General features: G+C 44.9%; 1 protein-coding gene across 1 annotated transcript; it reads left to right on the forward strand.

Moving 5' to 3' along the window:
* Positions 1 to 692: 692 nt before the first annotated feature.
* LOC138265116 (putative nuclease HARBI1) lies at positions 693 to 16,917 on the forward strand. Its single transcript, XM_069212656.1, has 3 exons — positions 693 to 1,323; positions 1,425 to 1,796; positions 16,892 to 16,917. The coding sequence occupies exons 1-3, from the start codon at positions 693 to 695 to the stop codon at positions 16,915 to 16,917; spliced, it is 1,029 nt and encodes a 342-aa protein (XP_069068757.1).
* The last annotated feature ends 1,133 nt before the right edge of the window (positions 16,918 to 18,050 follow it).

Here is an 18,050-nt window from a genome sequence, read left to right on the forward strand (position 1 = left end):
TCATGACCACATTCACATGTCATCACGCCACTAACGCTCAGACTCCTCACCCATCTCCACGCATCCACTCCGTCTGCTATGTCCCAATGCCTTTCATCCTTACACACATCACTATCAAACAGGACAGTTACATAAGACTAACCAGCTGTTCTGGTGCCCCATACATCTATCCATACAGGAGTAGGACCCAGTCCAAAAGATTCCCCAGCTCCTCCTGGGTGAATACTGGGGCCTTATCTCCTGCAGGACATGGCATTACTGGCTTCCAGAGTCAGAACACAGCAGCACACGTAGTGGAGGTCTTTCTTGCACAAGTGTCAGGAGTAAATTGAGCTATGCCACAGTAAACGGTAGTCACGCCCGCCGTGTACATGACCGTTACTCCCAGCAGTGATCACCATTGGCCCCAGTCTCCCATAGGCAACAATGTTATCCAATGAGGAGTTGCACTGCGGTTGAGACTGCCTACAGCCATGACGTCTAATGCTGGTGGAATGAGGTCACTTCCATCTGTCCTGTGCATGCAGGACAGGCGGCTGCCATTTTACATGTAGTAAGTGACTAGTAGATGAATTTAGGTGCATCATGGATGAGATAAAGTGACTACTGCATAGACTGATAATGTCCACACATTGTATACATCCACTTTTGAATTCTCCACTCTCCCCTCTCCTATTCCCAGATACGGTGCAATGGTGATGATGAGACATGCTCCTGTGTACCTGCCCCTAGTTGACCTTGCTACCCTGAAAGAGGGCCATGTCATACAGATGTATCATCGGAACCGTCAGACGATCATAGAGCTGTGTACCCAGTTGGAGCCTGATCTGTTGCCTGCCATACATCATCCGTATGCCATCCCTCCCTTAGTACAGGTGTTGTCAGTTCTCCACCTCTTTGCCTCAGGGTCGTTTCAGATGACAGTGGGCTTGGAAGCAGGGATGTCACAGCCGATGTTCAGCAATGTGTTGAAGGATATACTGTGTGCTTTGCTCGGATATCTGCCCTGCTATATCAGGATCCCTCAGCATGCGGATTTGGCCACTGTTAAAGCTGCCTTCTACGATTTGGCACATGTCCCTTATGTGATAGAGGCCATAGGTGACACCAACATTGCCTTGGTACTACCCAGGATAAACGAACAAGTGTTCAGGAACCAGAAAACCTTTTATTCCATAGATGTCCAGGTGTGTCTCGCTGACCAATATATCTTTCAGGTTACAGCCAAGTTCCCTGGTTCTGTGCATAACTCATGCATTCTGCAGAATAGCAACGTCCCACACATGATAGTAAAATTACAGAGGGACCAGGCCTGGCTCATCGGTATGTATCCAATAGTATGTGTGCCCTTATGATCTCACGTCTCTTCACAATCTGCCCCATGTCACCACCGGTATTGAGATGTGTCCACCTTTTGCACACAGGTGACTCTGGCTACCCTATTCTTCCCTGGCTGCTGAGATATAAGACTACAGATGGTGTAAAGCATTTCAATGAGGCCCACAGCAGGATGAGGTGTGTCATCGAGAGGACCTTTGGGCTACTGAAGGACAGATTCTGCTGTCTACACATCTCCAGAGGCGCCCTATTCTACAAACCACTTAAAGTTTGCCGGTTTGTTGTTAGCTGCTGCATGCTACACAATCTGGCTCTGAGGACATTGCTGGATGTAGAGGAGGTGGTAGCTGTACAGGTGGTTGATGAAGGGGACGTAGTAAGTGATGAAGAGGAAGATGATGAGGATGCAGCTGACTCTGGAGCAGAGTTAACTCAACAATACTTTCTAAGAGAAACAGGTATGCGTCAAGTGTTTTGATTGTGACCTGTACTCCTGTCTGTCTTGTGACATAGCTCCTCCTGGTGTCTGTCGTCAGTGGCGGTGTTGAGTGCAGTTCTCCCTCTCTGTGGTTTTGGGGGGAACATTTTGCCCATCGGAGGAGGTGTTACTGTTCAAGTGTCAGTATTATTTTCACTCTGCTGTTGTGTTGCATCACTCATGCAATTTTTTTGTCCAGGTGCTTTGTTCCCTGTGCTGCTTTGTCAAATGCAATTGTAGTGCAAAATATAGTGGTGTCATCAGTATTGCTATTTATCCTCAAGTCCACAATGGCAGAATGTGTAACCCAACTATTACTGACTGTGGAACATGCCTTAAATTGAGTTTTGTCAGCAGTGAGAGAAGGACCATTGGGTATGGCTGTCTTGGAAATGTCGATCTGACATGAGCATATGGTTTGAGATTCCACTTGCCAAATCATATTAGGGATTGCAACATTGTACTGCATGTGTGCTGAGTGGCCAATATTGACTCCTATTTGATAGTTGTCCCTCTCATGGTCTATTTGCAGGGCATTCGTGTAGTGCAACTCTGGTTCCTGCTTTGCCTGGTGGCTCCCTTGACACATGTATCCAGAATATGTCTGCTCTACTATGAACCTTGCTGCATGTTGCTCCCCTGTCTATCTATCTCACAGATTTTGCAGGACAATGGTTTGACTGTAATGACATGTTATGCAACAGAAAATTGTACTTATTACAATAACAACACGTAGGCGGAGCTGTGCTCAAAGGTGTTTAATGTTATTCAGAATTACAATGGGTGATGAGTCGGGTCATGGTGGGTGAAATCATCAGTTTTTTACTCAGCTGTAGGTAGTCCAGGTCCAGTATCCAAGGGGCCATGGTAAAATGGAGACATGACAGTGGACTGTCAACAGGGTGTGTCAGTGGCAGACAAGGGAGAATGTTCAGGATAGGGTCTTACTGGCAGTGGTCTTGGCATCAGGTCCAGCAGAATGCCTAGCTGGAGTTCCTCACTTGCGTGGGGGTTCCTCAGCTTCAGGGTGAGGGGTGCTGGTGGTCTGCTGGTCCTCTGGTGGGGCCTCCATTCCACTAGCTGCCGCAGTAGTGGAGGGCTCTGTTGGAATGTGACTATTGGAAGGGGCCTTCTGGTGGTTGGAGCATGCACACAGGGTGGTGGTCTGTTCCTTCCATATCCCTGCAATGGAGGCCATAGTGGCATTGAGGGTCTGTCACTGTTGCATAACCTCCTAGTGGTATTCCCTCTGCAGCTTCTAGTTCTCTTGCACTATTGTGACGATCTTGCCCATAGTCTCCTTGAACTGGTGGTATGCTCCAAGGACTAGGGAGATGGCCTCCTGGCCAGTCATTTGGTCAGGGTGCCCTCCCACTGCCGCTGCCCCCCTGTGCCCACTCCCAGTTGCACCAGGACCTTCGTCGTCTTGGGTGTGTAGCCTTGACTCTGATCCCTGTACTGTGGGGCACACTGCTAATTAACCTGTCCTTGGGACGCAGGTTTGGGGATAAAGGGTTGGGTGTGCTGTAGTAACCACATTGGTAGAGGGCTCCGATGTTTCCAGGGTGGGGCTGGTGGTGGTCGACTTACCAGTTGTCCCAGATGGCCTATGCAAGTCATCAATATCTAGAGATCACTGGGGCCTTCATCCTGGGAAGGGCTGTCTGTTTCTGGCTTTGGCTGCTAGGTGGCAGTGGCAGCGGGACCTGTGGATGGAAAGGGAGGGAGTTACATTGAGGAGATGTACTTGTTCATATCATCGTCTGATCCATGGAGTAGCTTGACTTGCTTCCCAGTGATGGCAATGTCAGCTGCAGCACTGCAGACATCGCTTGCTGGTGACATATTGTGGCATTGTTTCCATTTTTCATCGAGGGTTGAGAATTGTGGATAGCATTGCTGTCATTGCCATGTGTTGGAACTCAGTGGAAGCATCCAGTTTGTGAGGCATGAGCTATCTTTTTTCCGTGCAGGTGTTCCACAGTGAAGTGGGACTGTGAACTTTTGATTTGCAGGGAGTGATGTATTGTGGAAGTTGTGGTGCTTGGCATTGTGATGTGTATCCGTGCGTTAGGGAGGGACTGTGTGGGGAAAGTGGCAGTGGGGTGGTGATGAATGCAGGTGAGGAGTGTGGGGAGATAGAGGGGGTGCAAAGTGTGAGATGGGGTGGATTAGGGAGTGATGGGTGGTGGGGACACATGCTAGACAGGAGTTGTTGGTGCCTGGGGAGTGTTGTTGGTGTTGAGACGGGGCCACTCACCTTGAAAGTAGGATGTCTGCAGGGGCGATGGTATGCCCCTGGCCTCCTGGGACACCTCTCGGCACTTCCTGGTGGACGCAGGTGTCCCAAAAGGAAAGTGGTGGTGAAGGAGAAAGAGACAAAACACTGCCACGTCCTGCCGGTCAAGCCAGGCACCCTGTATCTTCAGGGGCAGGTTGTTGTTGACAGAGTGATAGTAGAGTTAGTGCACTCAACTTCTTTGAAACTGAATCTCTATTTCAGATATGGGCACAGGAGCAGTAGAAGAACACTGGGATGCTCCAGCACTTTTCTTGGATAATAATAACTGCTGCCACAATTACTAACACTGCATTACCAAAAACCCACACTACATATCATAACAATAAGCACTTCAACACTGGGGCTCGCTTCACAGAGATTCACTGTTGCTCACTACAATTAGAACTGTGGTTGCACTTATCATGCACAAGAAAGACAAAGACATTATTTATATCACAAATAACTTCCTTGCATGCATAGGGTTAAACTAAAAGGAACAAAAACAATCCAAGAACAACAAATGTCCACTCTGGGTTCAAACAGTTAGGGTGGTACAGTTTGGTTTTGGTTTCACTCTGTGTGTGAAAAACCCTTAAAAAAGCAAAGTCCTCAAACCTGAAACACAGGCATGAACGACACAATTTGAATCCAAGAGTTATGCTATTAGAGAGAGAAAAGTCACGTAAATGTTCTTATAAAATTGAACTGTCACTTGTTGTAGTACTTGAGCTCAAGCAGCTTTCCTGAAGCACATTTAGGCAAGTAACTACAATAATAATATAGAATGTTCAGAAATGCAATTTGAATCCACAAGTTATGCTATTAGAGAGAGAAAAGTCACGTAAATATTCTTATAAAATTGAACTGTCTCTTGTTGTAGCACTTGAGCTCAAGCAGCTTTCCTGAAGCACATTTAGGCAAGTGACTACAATAATAATATAGAATGTTCAGAAATGCAATTGTCTCTTCAAGATAAGCACTCTGCCAAAATACGAGGTCTGAAATACACCAGCTGTTCTTGGAAAGCGCGGCGCTCAAAGAACAAACTCCCTGGAGAATACTAGTCACTTAGCTGCACTCTTTTCTGGTGTTCTGGAGGAATGCCTGGGGTCAGCTGGTACAGCAATGAAGAAAGGAATTGCCTCAAAGTCCTGGATACGAGGATGACAGCAGGGGCTGGACTGCCAAGTCAGATGCTGAGATCAGGCTGAAAAAACAAAGCCAAGCAGGGAGGCATGCTTCACTCTGCTATTTATAGCCAATCAGGAAAGCAGTTGAGATGAGTCACCACGCCCAATTAGAAGCATATGTCTACACCTGCTGCTCACATTAGCAAACAAGCATTGGTAAAACAAGCATTGATAAAACCAATTGTGTAACACTGCACATTATGTTTACTTAGAAACATGAAGGTTTAACCAAGAACAGAGATATGATTTAACCCTAATCCCTGGGGATGCTGACAGATAACGCAGGAGGCACCTTGGGTATTCCTGACAGTCCTCCCCAACAAGGACCCTCTCAAAGGGTGGGGCTTGGAAGGGAGCAGGAGATAGAATTTTTTAGTAAGACGTGGAGCATGAACTGTGGATGCGGTTTCCCATGAATTGTCCTCACGACCATAGCCTTTTCAAACCAATAAATAGTGTAGAACACCATGGACGCGCCTGGAGTCAAGAATTTTGGCCACTTCAAATTCCCATACCCCTGTACTTTTACCGGGGGAAGTGGCGGGGCATCGCGGGTATCAGGGGAATATGGACGGACACATGAAACAAGGGGTGTACCTTGAAGTCATCTGGCAATGTCGGTTCTACTACCAAAGGACTGATGATTTTGGCAATAGGAAAGGGGCCTAGAAATCGGGGGTTTAATTTTCTGGATCCTGCAAGATGGAGATTTTTTGATGAGAGTCACACCTGATCTCCTATCTGATAAGAGGGAGCGGGTCTCCTTCTTTTGTCTGCTTGTTTTTTTTACTTGAGCTTGGTAGAGATTTAAATGGTGTTGTACTTGTTTTTGAATCGCCTATAACTCTTTATGGTGTTTCTGTACTGATGGGATTCTTGTGGATGTTTGGGAACAAGTTATAGGTAGCATTCTTGGGTGCAGACCAAACAAACAGTAAAATGGGGCTACTCCTGTAGCCATGTGGACACTGTTGTTATATACAAATTCAACAAGAGGTAAAGCCTTACCCACTCAGTAGACCATGTGTCAATGTAACATCTCAGGATTTGCTCCAGCGATTGGTTGGCACGTTCCGTCTGCCCATCCGTAGGTGGATGATATGCAGAGGACAAGCGTACATCCATACCGACAGAGGAACAGAAGCTACTCAAAAAACCGTGATATAAATTGGGGGCCACAATTGGAAACAATTGTGGTGGGCAACCCAAGAAGCCGTACAATGTGTTGGACAAACAAATCAGAGAGCTTGGAAGCCGTAGGGAGGCATTTTAATGGAAAAAATGAGCCATTTTAGTTAGGTAATCTACAACCACCCATATGACAGTGTGTCCATTGGAAGCTGGGAGATCAGAAATAAAATCCATACTTATGGTATGCCATGGGGCCACCGGAATTGGCATGGGAAGTACCAATTCTGTGGCTGGAGGATGTGGGGTTTTAGCACGAACACAGGTGGAACACGTCTGTATGTAGCTTCTGACATCCTGCATAAGTGTGGGCCACCGAAACCATCTTTGACAGTGATCTAACATCTTTTTCTCACCCGGATGACCTGCGAGGACAGAATCATGTCCCCAATGTAACACTGCATCCCGTAATTCTTTGGTAGGAATGTACAACTGATCAGCATGGTATGGTAAACCCTCTTTTCATACACATCTGTTGAACAGGGAACCTTGTGTTGGACTACCCTTAATTTCTCTAGGAACCCTTGGGAAGTGCACACAGCCACAATGTTTTCTGGGGGTATAATGATTCTGACCTGTTCTAGCGCAACATCAGAGGAGAAACCCATCCTAGACAACATATCTGCCTTTTGTTGTGTAGTACTGGGCTTATAGGTGATAACAAAGTCAAACTCATTAAAGAATAGAAGCCAGTGTAATTGACGAGGTGTCAGGGCCTTGGTCGCTTGAAAAAACTGTAAATTACGGTGATCTGTGTAAATAGTTACGGTGTGTCTAGCTCCTGGTAGGTGGTGACTCCATTCCTGGAAGGCAAGCTTGATGCCCAGAAGTTCCCGCTCCGCCACCGTGTAATTTTCGTCTGCGGGTAGCAATTTCTTTGAGAAGTAAGCTACTGGATGAAAATGCCCAGCCTCAGGATCTCGTTGGGACAAGACACCACCCACTGCCATTTAGGAAGTGTCTGCTTCCACGAAAAATGGCTGAGCCAAGTTGGGATGATGGAGAATGGGTGCTTCAGTGAATGTGTTTTTAAGATGTTGGAAGTCTTTCTCAGTTTCTGCATCCCAGAGGAATTTAACCCCCTTTCGTAGGAGACGAGTTATGGGAGATACCACAGTAGAGAAGTGGGGTATAAATCTCTGATAAAAATTTGCGAAACCCAAAAACTGTTGCACTTCCTTTATGGATCTTGGGCCTACCCAATCCAGGATGGCCTGTACCTTGGACCTATCCATGGAAATTCCATCGGGAGTGATCACAGATCCTGGGAATTCTACAGTTGTAGCGTGAATTTTTTTTTTCCCACTTTGGCGAAGAGATGATGCATATGAAGGCGTTGTAAAACCGCTCTTACATGCCCTATATGTTCCTAAGTGGAAGGCGAATAGATCAAAATGTCGTCTATGTATACCAATACACAGATATCCAGAAACTCATGCAGCACTTCACTGATGAAAAATTGAAATGCTGCAAGAGCTTTACACAACCTGAAGGGCATCACTGTGTACTCGAAGAGTTCGAATTTAGTTCGGAACATCGTCTCCACTCATCCCTCTTCATCACTCGGATAAAGTGGTAGGTGCCCCGGTGGTCGAGTTTAGTATAAATGGTCGACTGACGTACCTGATCTAAAAGTACCGGGATCAACGGAAGAGGATACCGATTTTTTTATGCTCATTTTGTTCACTGTGCGAAAATCTATACATGCACGCAGCTCGCGATTCTTCTAGGGCACGAAGAACAAATACGACGATACTGGTGATGTTGAATGACGAATGAAACCCTTAGCCAATAGATCATCCAGGTAGTCTCACAAGTATTGATTCTCAGGCTCAGAAAGAGCATACACCCTACTACATTGTACCGTTGCCCCTGGAATCAAGTCTATACGACCATCCTATGACCTATGTGGCGGCAGCTGGGTGGCCTTCCGTTCACTAAAGACATCGTGGAAGTCTTTATATGGTGTAGGAATGGCCAATGTGTCGTCCGGCTTGATAGCCGTACTATGTGTGGACCCACAATGAAGGGTGTCACTAGTAATGGTTTGTCTTGGTAACAGGAGTGCCAGCAATGTTTAGAGTCTAATGTTACTGTCCTTGCTTCCAAGTCAATTTTGGGATTGTGTAACTGAAGCCAGGGTATCCCCAAAATGGCTCCAAATACTGGGGTATCTATGAGGTCAAACTGAATTTGTTCTGTATGGTTGTTTGCACAAAACATGGACAAGGGTGTTGTTTGATAAACGATAACCCCGGAGGACAGTTAGGAGCCATCCATGGCTCTGACTGGTTCAGGGACATCTTTTCTGACAGTATGAATATTTAGGGTTTTAGCCAAACCCAAGTCTAAAAAGTTTCCAGTAGCCCCAGAGTCCAGCAATATGGGAAGGACCTTACAAACCTGAGGGGACTACACTAATATCACAATAAGAGTTAGATGTCCAGGTACTAGAATAGTGGTATTAGCCAGAAGATGTGAGACCATATTGAAAGAAGCACTCGATAAAATGGTCTCAGAAGTTATCGAGCCAGTTAGTTTTCTGCCTGGTCAGGAACGGAGAATTCAGGCCCTCTTACCGCTCCGATGGCTTTCTTTGGAGCAGTAGGCTTGTTAGGACATTCCCGAGCAAAATGTCCTGCCTTACCGCAGTATAAACACAGTTTACATTTCTTCCTATGTTCTTTTTCTTCCTTAGATAATGGGCCCCGTACACTGCTAATTTGCATGGGCTCAGGTGTATCATGAGTGGGAATGGTGGACTCCTTTTTCTCAGTTTTGAGCACCACTAAGCGTGTGTCACCCCAGAATTTTGCTCCCTTACGTTCACTAAAGCGGTGATCCAATCGTACCACCAAGTCAATGAACTCGGAACACTTCATGGGAGGTTCCACAATTTGGGCTAGAACATCCTTGAGATCGTCCCGAAGGTCACAATAGAAGAGGGAGGCCCTCTTTTTCTCGGGCCACTCAGTCTCTGCCACCAACCGATTGAAAGAGGTGATATAGGACAGTAGATCCTTGTTTCCCTGGCACAAATTCAGCAACTCATTGTCACTGGCTTGCACGAAGAGGTGTTTGGTGAACAGTTTCCGCAAGGCTTCCTTGAACCGGTTGAAATCATACAGTATTGGGTAATTGCGCTCCACCAGCGGAATAGACCAACTAGCTGCATTGCTCACAAATAAGAGATAATAAAAGCTACCTTTGCAGCTTCATTGGGGAATGCAGCTGCCCGACACAAAAACTGTAGTTGGCACTGATTAAGAAAAATGTTGAACTTGGCACTATCTCCAAAAAACCTTTCTGGAGAAGCTAAGGGCACAGGGGTTGGTGTTGTGACCATTACCTGCATGGGTTGTGTGGTAGAAGTCATTGGGCCTGAATTGGGTTTAGGAACATGATTAGATGTGTCAAGCCAAGGGGCCTGTAGTACTGGAGATCTTTGTTTCAGTTTGAGTCCTCCCCAGGGGGTGTATTGTGGTGTATACTGCTGTAGTTCAGTGTGCAACTCCAGGTTCTCTTGCTTTAAGGAAAGAACTTCCTTCTGTAATCCCGCTAGGGCCCTAGTTAAATCTAATAAAGATAGAGCATCCTGAGCAGCTGGTAAAGCCTGTGCTAAACCTTTGAAAGTCCCCATTGAGGAATCCATCAGCCAGGCAGCCGTGTATGTTGTGTCTTGGCTTTATTTCGAGACGGGGCCACTCACCTGAAAAGCAGGATGTCTGCAGGGGCGATAGCATGCCCCGACCTCCTGGGACACCTCTTGGCATTTCCTGGTGGACACAGAAACCCAAGCAGGTGTCCCAAAAGGAAAGGGGGAGTGGAAGAGAAAGAGACAAAACACTGCCATGTCTTGAAGGTCCAGCCAGGCACCCTTTATCTTCGGGGGCAGGTCATTGTTGACAGAGTGATAGTAGAGTTAGTGCTCTCAAACTCTCTGAAACTGAATCTCTCTTTCTGATGTGGTCACAGTAGGGGTAGAAGAACACCGGGATGCTCCAGCACTTTTCTTGGATAATAATTACTGTTGGCACAATTACTAACACCAAAAACCCAAACTGAATACCATAACAATAAGTACTGAAACACTAGGGCTGGCTTCACAGAGATTCACCGTTGCACACTACAATTAGAACTGTGGTTGCACTTAATATGCACAAGAAAGGCAAACAAGGGCATTAATTATATCACATATAACTTCCCTGCATGCATAGGGTTAAACTAAAAGGAACAAAAACAATCGAAGAACAACAAATGTCCACTCTGGGTTCAAACAGTTAGCGTGGCACAGTTTGGTTTGGTTTCACTCTGTGTGTGAAAACCCCTTCAAAAAGCAAATTCCTCAAACCTGAAACACAGGCATGAATGACACAATTTAAATCAAAGAGTTCTGCTATTAGAGAGAGAAAAGTCATGAAAATGTTCTTATAAAATTGCACTGTTACTTGTTGTAGTATTTGAGCTCAAGCAGATTTCCTGAAGAACATTTAGGCAAGTGAGTACAATAATAATGTAGAATGTTCAGAAATGCATTTGTCTCTTCAAGATAAGCACTCTGCCAAAATACGAGGTCTGAAATACACCAGCTGTTCTTGGAAAGCGCGGCGCTCAAAGATCAAACTCCCTGGAGAATACTAGTCACTTAGCTGCACTCTTTCCCGGTGTGCTGGAGGAATGCCTGGTGTCAGCTGGTACAGCAATGAAGAAAGGAATTGCCTCAAAGTCCTGAATACGAGGATGACAGCAGGTGCTGGACTGCCAAGTCAGATGCTGAGATCAGGAAGAAAAAACAAAGCCAAGCAGGGAGGCATGCTTCACACTGCTATTTATAGCCAATCAGGAAAGCGGTTGAGATGAGTCACCACACCCAATTAGAAGCATATGTCTACACCTGCTGCTCACATTAGCAAACAAGCATTGGTAAAACAAGCATTGATAACACCAATTGTGTAACACTGCACATTATGTTTAATTAGAAACAAGAAGGTTTAACCAAGAACAGAGATATGATTTAACCCTAATCCCTGGGGATGCTGACAGATAACGCAGGAGGCACCTTGGGTATTCCTGACAGTCCTCCCCAACAAGGACACTATCAAAGGGTGGGGCTTGGAAGGGTGCAGGAGATGGAATTTTTTAGTAAGACATGGACCATGAACTGTGGATGCGGGTTCCCATGAATTGTCCTCAGGCCCATAGCCTTTCCAAACCAATAAATAGTGTAGAACACCATGGACATGCCTGGAGTCAAGAATTTTGGCCACTTCAAATTCCCATACCCCTGTACTTTTACTGAGGGAAGTGGTGGGGCATCGCGGGTATCAGGGAAATAGGGACGGACACATGAAAAATGGGGTGTACCTTGAAGTCATCTGGCAATGTCGGTTCTACTACCAAAGGGCTGATGATTTTGGCAATAGGAAAGGGGCCAAGAAATAGGGGGTTTAATTTTCTGGATACTGCAAGATGGAGATTTTTTGATGAGAGCCACACCTGATCTCCTATCTGATAAGATGGAGGAGGTCTCCTTCTTTTGTCTGCTTGTTTTTTTACTTGAGCTTGGTAGAGTTTTAAATGGTGTTGTACTTGTTTTTGAATCTCCTATAAGTCTTTATGGTGTTTCTGTACTGATGGGACTCTTGTGGATGTTTGGGACCAAGTTATAGGTAGCATTCTTGGGTGCAGACCAAACAAACAGTAAAATGGGGCTACTCCTGTAGCCATGTGGACACTGTTGTTATATTCAAATTCAACAAGAGGTAAAGCCTTACCCACTCAGTAGACCATGTGTCAATGTAACATCTCAGGATTTGCTCCAGCGATTGGTTGGCACGTTCCGTCTGGCCATCCGTTTGTGGATGATATGCAGAGGACAAGCGTACATCCATACCGACAGAGGAACAGAAGCTACTCGAAAACCGTGATATAAATTGGGGGCCACAATTGGAAACAATTGTGGTGGGCAACCCATGAAGCCGTACAATGTGTTGTACAAACAAATCAGAGAGCTTGGAAGCCGTAGGGAGGCATTTTAATGGAAAGAAATGAGCCATTTTAGTTAGGTAATCTACAACCAGCCATATGACAGTGTGTCCATTGGAAGCTGGGAGATCCGAAATAAAATCCATACTTATGGTATGCCATGGGGCCACCGGAATTGGCATGGGAACTACCAATCCTGTTGCTGGAGTATGTGGGGTTTTAGCACGTACACAGGTGGAACAAGTCTGTATGTAGCTTCTGACATCCTGCACAAGTATTGGCCACCGAAACCATCTTTGACAGAGATCTAACATCTTTTTCTCACCCAGGTGACCAGCGAGGACAGAATCATGTCCCCAATGTAACACTGCATCCCGTAATTCTTTGTAGGAATGTACAACTGATCAGCATGGTATGGTAAACCCTCATTTCATACACATCTGTTGAACAGGGAACCTTGTGTTGGACTACCCTTAATTTCTCAAGAAACTCTTGGGAAGTGCACACAGCCATGATTTTTTCTGGGGGTATAATGATTCTGACCTGTTCTAACGCAACATCAGAGGAGAAACCCATCCTAGACAACATGTCTGCCTTTTGTTGTGTAGTACCGGGCCTATAGGTGATAACAAAGTCATACTCGTTAAAGAATAGAAGCCAGTGTAATTGACGAGGTGTCAGGGCCTTGGTCGCTTGAAAAAACTGTAAATTACGGTGATCTGTGTAAATAGTTACAGTGTGTCTAGCTTCTGGTAGGTGGTGACTCCATTCCTGGAAGGCAAGCTTGATGGCCAGAAGTTCCCACTCCGCCACTGTGTAATTTTGCTCTGCGGGTAGCAATTTCTTTGAGAAGTAAGCTACTGGATGAAAATGCCCAGCCTCAGGATCTCGTTGGGACAAGACACCACCCACTGCCATTTGGGAAATATCTGCTTCCACGAAAAATGGCTGAGCCAGGTTGGGATGATGGAGAATGGGTGCTTCAGTGAATGTGTTTTTAAGATGTTGGAAGGCTTTCTCAGTTTCTGCATCCCAGAGGAATTTAACCGCCTTTCGTAGGAGACGAGTTATGGGAGATACCATGGTAGAAAAGTGGGGTATCAATCTCCGATAAAAATTTGCTAAACCCAAATATTGTTGCACTTCCTTGATGGATCTTGGCCCTACCCAATCCAGTATGGCCTGTACCTTGGACCTATCCATGGAAATTCCATTGGGAGTGATCACATATCCCGGGAATTCTACAGTTGTAGCGTGATTTTTTTTTTTCCACTTTGGTGAAGAGATGATGCATACGAAGGCATTGTAAAACCACTCTTACATGCCCTATATGTTCCTAAGTGGAAGGCGAATAGATCAAAATGTTGTCTATGTATACCAATACACAGATATCCAGAAACTCATGCAGCACTTCATTGATGAAAAATTGAAATGCTGCAAGAGCGTTCCACAACCTGAAGGGCATCACTTTGTACTCGAAGAGTTCGAATTTAGTTTGGAACGCCGTCTCCACTCATCCCTCTTCATCACTCGGATCAAGTGGTAGGTGCCCCGTTGGTCGAGTTTAGTATGAATGATTGACTGACGTACCTGATCTAAAAGTACCGGGATCAACGGAAGAGGATACCGATTTTTTTATGGTAACTTTGTTCACTGTGCGATAATCTATACATGCGGGCAGCTCTTGATTTTTCTATTGCACGAAGAACAAAGACGACGATACTGGTGACGTTGAATGAAGAATGAAACCCTTAGCCAATTGATCATCCAGGTAGTCTCACAGGTATTGATTCTTAGACACAGAAAGAACACACACCCTACTACATTGTACCGTTGCCCCTGGAATCAAATCTATACGACCATCCTATGACCTATGTGGCGGCAGCTGGGTGGCCTTCCATTCACTAAAGACATCATGGAAGTCTTTATACGTTGTAGGAATGGCCAGTGTGTCGTCCGGCTTGATAGCCGTACTAAGTGTGGACCCACAATGAAGGGTGTCACTAGTAATGGTTTGTCTTGGTAACAGGAGTGCCAGCAATGTTTAGAGTCTAATGTCATTGTCCTTGCTGCCCAGTAAATTTTGGGATTGTGTAACTGAAGCCCCAAAATGGCTCCAAATACTGGGGTATCTATGAGGTCAAACTGAATTTGTTCTGTATGGTTGTTTGCACAAAGCATGGACAAGGGTGTTGTTTGATAAATGATAAGCCCAGACGACAATTCTGAGCCATCCATGGCTCTGACTGGTTTAGGGACATCTTTTCTGACAGTCGTAATATTTAGGGTTTTAGCCAAACCCAAGCCTCAAAAGTTCCCGGTAGCCCCAGAGGCAAGCCAAATGGCAGTGACCTTACGAACCTGAGGGGACAACACTAACGTCACAATAAGAGTTAGATGTTGAGGCACTGGACTGGTGGTATTAGCCAGAAGATGTGAGACCATATTGAAAGAAGTGCTCAATAAAATGGTCTCAGAAGTTATTGAGCCGGTTAGTTTTCCGCCTGGTCAGGAAGAGAGAATTCAGGCCCTCTTACCACTCCAATGGCTCTCTTTGGAGCAATAGGCTTGTTAGGACATTCCTGAGCAAAATGCCCTGCCTTACCGCAGTATAAACACATTTTAAATTTTTTCCTACGTTCTTTCTTTTCCTTAGATATTGGGCCCGCACACTGCCTATTTGCATGGGCTCAGGTGTATCATGAGTGGGAATGGTGGACTCCTTTTTCTCAGTTTTGAGCACCACTAAGCGTGTGTCACCCCAGAATTTTTCTCCCTTACGTTCACTCAAGCGGTGATCCAATCGTACCACCAGGTTAATGAACTCGGAACACTCCGTGGGAGGTTCCACAATTTGGGCTACAACATCCTTGAGATCGTCCGGAAGGCCACAAGAGAAGAGGGAGGTCCTCTTCTCCTCAGGCCACTCGGTCTCTGCCACCAACCGACTGAAAAAGGTGATATAGGACAGTAGATCCTTGTTTACCTGGTGCAAATTCAGCAACTCATTGTCACTGGCTAGCACAAAGAGGTGTTTGGTGAACAGTTTCCGCAAGGCCTCCTTGAACCGGTTGAAATCATACAGTATAGGGTCATTGCGCTCTACTGGCGGAATAGACCAGTTAGCTGCATTGCCACCCAAATAAGAGATAATAAAAGATACCTTTGCAGCATCGTTGGGGAATGCAGCTGCCTGACACAAAAACTGTAGCTGGCACTGTTTAAGAAAAATGTTGAACTTGGCACTATCTCCAAAAAATCTTTCTGGAGGAGCTAAGGGCACAAGGGTTGGTGTTGTGACCATTACCTGCATGGGTTGTCTGGTAGAAGTCGTTGGGCCTGAATTGGGTCTAGGAACATGATTAGACGGGTCAAACTGAGGGGCCTGTAGTACTGGAGATCTTTGTTTTAGTTTGACTCCTCCGCAGGGTGTGTCTTGTGGTTTATACCATTGTAGTTCAGTGTGTAACTCCAGGTTCTCTTGCTTTAAGGAAATAACTTCCTTTTGTAATCCCTCTAGGGCCCTAGTTAAATCTAATAAAGATGGAGCATCCTGAGCAGTTGATAAAGACTGTGCTAAACCTTTGAAAGTACTCATTGAGTAATCCACCGCCCAGGCAGCCCTGTATGTTGTGGCTTGGCTTTATGTCAAGACGGGGCCACTCACCTGAAAAGCAGGATGTCTGCAGGGGTGATGGTGTGCCCCCCCCCCCACCACCTGGGACACCTCTCTGCACTTCCTGGTGGACACAGAAACCCCGGCAGGTGTCCCAAAAGGAAAGGGTGAGTGGAAGAGAAAGAGACATAACACTGCCACGTCTTGCCGGTCCAGCCAGGCACCCTGTATCTTCGGGGGGCAGGTCGTTGTTGACACAGTGATAGTAGAGCTAGTGCACTCAACTTCTTTTAAACTGAATCTCTCTTTCTGATATGGGCACGGGGGCGGTAGAAGAACGCCGGGATGCTCCAGCACTTTTCTTGGATAATAATAAATGTTGGCACAATTACTAACACTGCATTACGAAAAACCCAAACTGAACACCATAACAATAAGTACTGCAACACTAGGGCTGGCTTCACAGAGATTCACTGTTGCACACTACAATTAGAACTGTGGTTGCACTTATCATGCACAAGAAAGACAAACAAGGGCACTAATTATATCACATTTAACTTTCTTGCATGCATAGGGTTAAACTAAAAGAACAAAAACAATCCAAGAAATACAAATGTCCACTCTGGGTTCAAACAGTTAGGGTGGCACAGTTTGGTTTGGTTTCACATTGTGTGTGAAAAACCCTTCAAAAAGCAAATTCCTCAAACCTGAAACACAGACATGAATGACACAATTTAAATCTAAGAGTTATGCCATTAGAGAAGGAAAAGTCACGTAAATGCTCTTTTAAAATTTCACTTTTTTACTTTTTGTAGTACGTGAGATCAAGCAGATTTCCTGAAGCACATTTAGGCAAGTAACTATAATAATAATATAGAATGAAATGCATTTGTCTCTTCAAGATAAGCACTCTGCTAAAATACAAGGTCTGAAATACACCAGCTGTTCTAGGAAAACGCAGCACCCAAAGAACAAAGGGCAAGATGTACAAAGCGTTTTGCATGGTGCAAACAGCGAATTTCGCTGTTTGCGCCATGCAAAACGCGCATCGCGATGCTCATTCCCATTTGGCGAGTCGGAAACCTGGTTACTGACTCGCAAAATGGGAATGCGACTTGCAAATAGGAAGGAGTGTTCCCCTTCCTATTTACCATTCGCATCGCAATGTAGAATTGCTTTGTGACAGCGAATGCGGTCGCAAAGCAATTCGCAGTTAGCACCCATTTCAAATGGGTGCTAACCCATTCGCAAAAGGGAAGGGGTCCCCATGGGACCCCCTCCCCTTTGTGAATGGCTCTAAAAACATTTTTTCATGGCAGGCAGTGGTCCTATGGACCACTGCCTGCTCTGAAAAAATGAAACCAAAACGTTTTTATTTTCTCGAGTGTATTGCAACTCGTTTTCCTTTAATATTAATATTAATGAGGTGGGTCTTTGTGACCCCCTTGCGATTCGCAGATGTTGTCAGGGACACCATCCTGCATATGGGTTTGCGACTCGCAAATTCTATATATATATATATATATATATATATATATATATATATATATATATGTATATATATATATATATATATATGTATATGTAGCTATATATATAACATTAGCTATATCTATATAGATTTATAGATGGATATATGCAAAGAATAATTAATAAAAGTTAAATACAATTTTTGGGGTACTTTTTATTGTTTGTTTTGAAAATAACATTTCAAAAATGAAATTATATACTAAAATCATTTTATTATTTAAAACACATTTAAGTTGATGCATTTGTTTGCTGTAAATCTATTATTTTCAGGTTAATTATAAATATTTAAAGTGATATTCATATATATTATGAATTAACACATTTGTAATTAATATATTTTTAAACATTATGGGCCTGATTTATACTTTTAGATGGAAAACTGCGCTAACGCAGTTTTGCTTTTCCGTCAAAAAGGTTAGCGCTGACTAGCAACATTTTTTAATG

Source organism: Pleurodeles waltl, chromosome 11 (genome assembly GCF_031143425.1).
Source record: "Pleurodeles waltl isolate 20211129_DDA chromosome 11, aPleWal1.hap1.20221129, whole genome shotgun sequence".
Classification (NCBI taxonomy): domain Eukaryota; kingdom Metazoa; phylum Chordata; class Amphibia; order Caudata; family Salamandridae; genus Pleurodeles; species Pleurodeles waltl.

Coding starts and splice junctions, on each gene's coding strand:
- LOC138265116 (XM_069212656.1), top strand. CDS start 693: ATGGTGATGATGAGACATGCTCCTGTGTACCTGCCCCTAGTTGACCTT. Junction 1,324..1,424: donor GGACCAGGCCTGGCTCATCG/GTATGTATCCAA, acceptor TTTTGCACACAG/GTGACTCTGGCTACCCTATT. Junction 1,797..16,891: donor ATACTTTCTAAGAGAAACAG/GTATGCGTCAAG, acceptor TACTTTTTGTAG/TACGTGAGATCAAGCAGATT.